Source organism: Pteropus vampyrus, unplaced genomic scaffold, assembly GCF_000151845.1.
Source record: "Pteropus vampyrus isolate Shadow unplaced genomic scaffold, Pvam_2.0 Scaffold501, whole genome shotgun sequence".
Taxonomy (NCBI): Eukaryota; Metazoa; Chordata; class Mammalia; order Chiroptera; family Pteropodidae; genus Pteropus; species Pteropus vampyrus.
Genome location: NW_011889282.1, coordinates 217101 through 220082, shown reverse-complemented (window position 1 = coordinate 220082; position 2982 = coordinate 217101). Strand labels below are relative to the sequence as shown.

General features: G+C 53.0%; 1 protein-coding gene across 1 annotated transcript in view; it reads left to right on the top strand.

Moving 5' to 3' along the window:
• CTTN (cortactin) overlaps positions 1-2982 on the top strand; it is a 34649-nt gene that overhangs the window by 2675 nt on the left and 28992 nt on the right. Inside the window, exons 2-3 of the mRNA XM_023524846.1 lie at positions 2626-2712; positions 2836-2909. Coding sequence (XP_023380614.1) covers positions 2626-2712; positions 2836-2909 — 161 coding nt within the window. The remainder of the gene's footprint in view (positions 1-2625; positions 2713-2835; positions 2910-2982) is intronic.

Here is a 2982-nt window from a genome sequence, read left to right as displayed (position 1 = left end):
CTTGTCGATCTGAGCTTGTCACTAGTGGCTTTTGGTGGCTGATCTCAGCAATAACTGCAGTAGCCTGAAGGGACTGAGCGACCGACGCAGGTAGGATTTCTGAAGGGGACTCGGGAGAAGGAAGGAGCGAATAGTAGGCCCGGAACTAGACAGGAAATTGGGTGGGGGGCCGGCTGGGAGAGACCCTCCGTCTGGTCCTCACTCACGACGAACGTGCCAAGGTAGGGGCTTGAACCTGTGACAGGTTTGTTCCCAGGAACTACTCTTTGTCTGTTTTTTTCATCTGCTCTGCACTGTCTGGTGAGGCTCTTGCAAAAAAGGCTGCGAGTTGGTGGCTTGGGGAACCGGGTCCTGATCTCTGTGCAGTAACTGTATCCCTTCATTAGAGATGCAGCCTGCTCTCCCCGCTCCCCAGGTGGCCTCACTGCACGGTCCCGTAGCCATCATTGTGCTGGTTTTTTCTCTCGGCCACATTATGACCCCTTCGGGGAGTGTTTTTCTTATTTTTTAAAAGACTCACAGTAATAGAATTTCGTTATTTTTAGCAGTGTCGTCAATTAGAATGAACAAAGAATGGAAACCTACCAGGATGCTAACAAACGGGAAGTGCGTGCCAGCCGCGTGCCCTAAGAAGAAACTTCATACAGTTAGAATGTTTCTGAAAGTTCTTATTTTCTGCAGTTTGTCAATGCGCCTGAAAAGCGGGCGAACTTTTTGGTTGGTAAAATGCTCCTTTCGGGTTTCTTTACGAAATGGTGTTGACGGAGAGGATCTCAGAGGTGTTGGTCCTGAGGCCCCCGCGCACAAGGCCTGCCCAGTCTCGGCCTCCCCGAGCTTGCCCCCCTCCCCCCGCCTCTGTTCACAGACCGGACCGGTCCACATGCCTGGGGGTTCATGCTCGGATCGCTGTGTTTTAAACAGAGTTTTTCATCCGGAAAGAAAGGTTCGCGCATTGCGAACATTGCTGTCCCCTGCCCTGGGGTGGGCAGGGTGAACCCCCGCACCGGGGCCGGGCGCATGTTCTCCCGCGGGGTTTGCGGAGGTAGGACGGTCACTTTCTGGGAGGAAATTCCTTGCTTCAAAAAGTCAAGTTTCCAGTGCCGCGTGTGCTTTAGAAAGGGGGGTTCCAAAGGTTGGGGTCTGCTCAGGTTTTCCTGCTGAATGTGGAGAATTGTCTTCAGCACAAAGGCATCTGCTCGCCCCTCTGCCTTAGGCGGGGTTACCCCCCCCGTTCTCTGCAGAGCTCTGTCCTTTCATCTGAGTTTCTGGAACCGTGGTGCTGGAGTCGGCGGGTGTGCCTCCGGGCAGACTCGGGGAGGCCGAGACTGGGCAGATGGTTTAGCTTTGGGGCAGCCGTTTCTTTGCCCACATTCACTCGGGTGCCCTGGGACGGGGTACCGCTGGTGCCTCCCAGGCGGAGGTTTTGGTCTGCGTGCTCTCTGCTCTCTAAACTCGTGTCAGTGGCAGGACACACCTGGGGAGGTCTTGCTGTGCTTTGGGACACCCAGATGGGAATGAGGTTCCAGGTGGCCTGCAAGGGGCATCTTGGCCCCGCCCCACCCACCTGCAGACTGCTCCCTGCTTGGTGACTGTGGCAGGAGTCACATCTGGGAGTTCGAGAGTGCCGAGGCCTGGTTCACGGTGGATACCACCTCGTATTTGGATTTGAGACCCAGCAGAGCTGGGGGGATGGGTCTTGGTGGGGGACTCGAGCTGGTGACGGGCTTTCGTCCTGCCTTAACCCAAGCACAGAGTGCTAGTGTGGCGCCACACAAGGGACTCAGGCGTCCTCTGTCCACGCACCTGGATGGAGCTTCCGGTGCATTAAATTAAGCTAATTTTTCAGTCGCTTCCTGGCCTTTGAGAACATTTTTATTAGTACTTTGTGGAACATGGATCCGTTCTTCGCATACGTCGTTTTCTTTGGAAACCCTTAAAGGTTGGTTCTTCCTTTGAGTTAGGAAGCGAATTACCCTGTCCAGGTGTGGCACCGTATCCTTGTTCCTGTACCGGATAAAAACTGACCGAGTTAAAGCGCTGAGGAGCAAGCAGGAAAAGTGGGCATTTTACATGCAGCGCTTTAGAAAGTGACTCGAAATACTTGCTGAATTGTCAGTCTGGGCGTTAGAGTCACTGTTACATTTCCATAAGCATTTGAAACCAAAATGGGGAGTTTTTTAAAAAATCGTGATCAAATACATGTAACATAAAATTTTTGCCATTGGTGACATTTAGTATATTCACAGTGTTGGTTTGGACAACCCAATATGCAGGCATTTTTTTTGCTTGGACAAGACTTTTGTCATAAGACGTAGTGGAACAGGGACATATTTCTAATGAATGAAGTAAGTGCACACGTGACTTCATTTTCCAGAAAATTTTCTTACTTGAGCTGAAGCCATAGGTGTTTCCTGCTGTGTTTCTGAAGCCATTTGACGGCGGCGTTAGAACTATAATACCGCGTTTCTTTGTTCCTGTCGTGTCATTCAGGCACAGGGATCACGAGGCCACTTGATGGTAGGGCTCCCTGCCCTCCCTGTGCCGTGTCGGGGTTTTGGTATTTTGGCCAAAGCACGTGTCCGTTGGCCTCTGAGGTCCCTGAAACCCTCCGCGCTGTCATTCCAGATGTGGAAAGCATCTGCAGGCCACGCCGTGTCCATCACCCAGGATGACGGGGGAGCCGACGACTGGGAGACAGACCCCGATTTTGTGGTATGACTCACCTGCCGTCCTGTGTTCTTCCAGATGAGCGACTTCCCGAGGATTCTGTTTGGCCCTCGGCGCGTTTGTCCCACGGGGCTGTGGGGTTGACTCGTCTCTTATTTTTCCTTCCAGAATGACGTGAGTGAAAAAGAACAGAGATGGGGGGCCAAAACCGTGCAGGGGTCCGGGCACCAGGAGCACATCAAGTAAGAGACTTCTCCCGTGATGGTGTGAACTGGCGGTGCGAAGCCCGGAGAGGGGCGCTTACGTCTCCAGCTC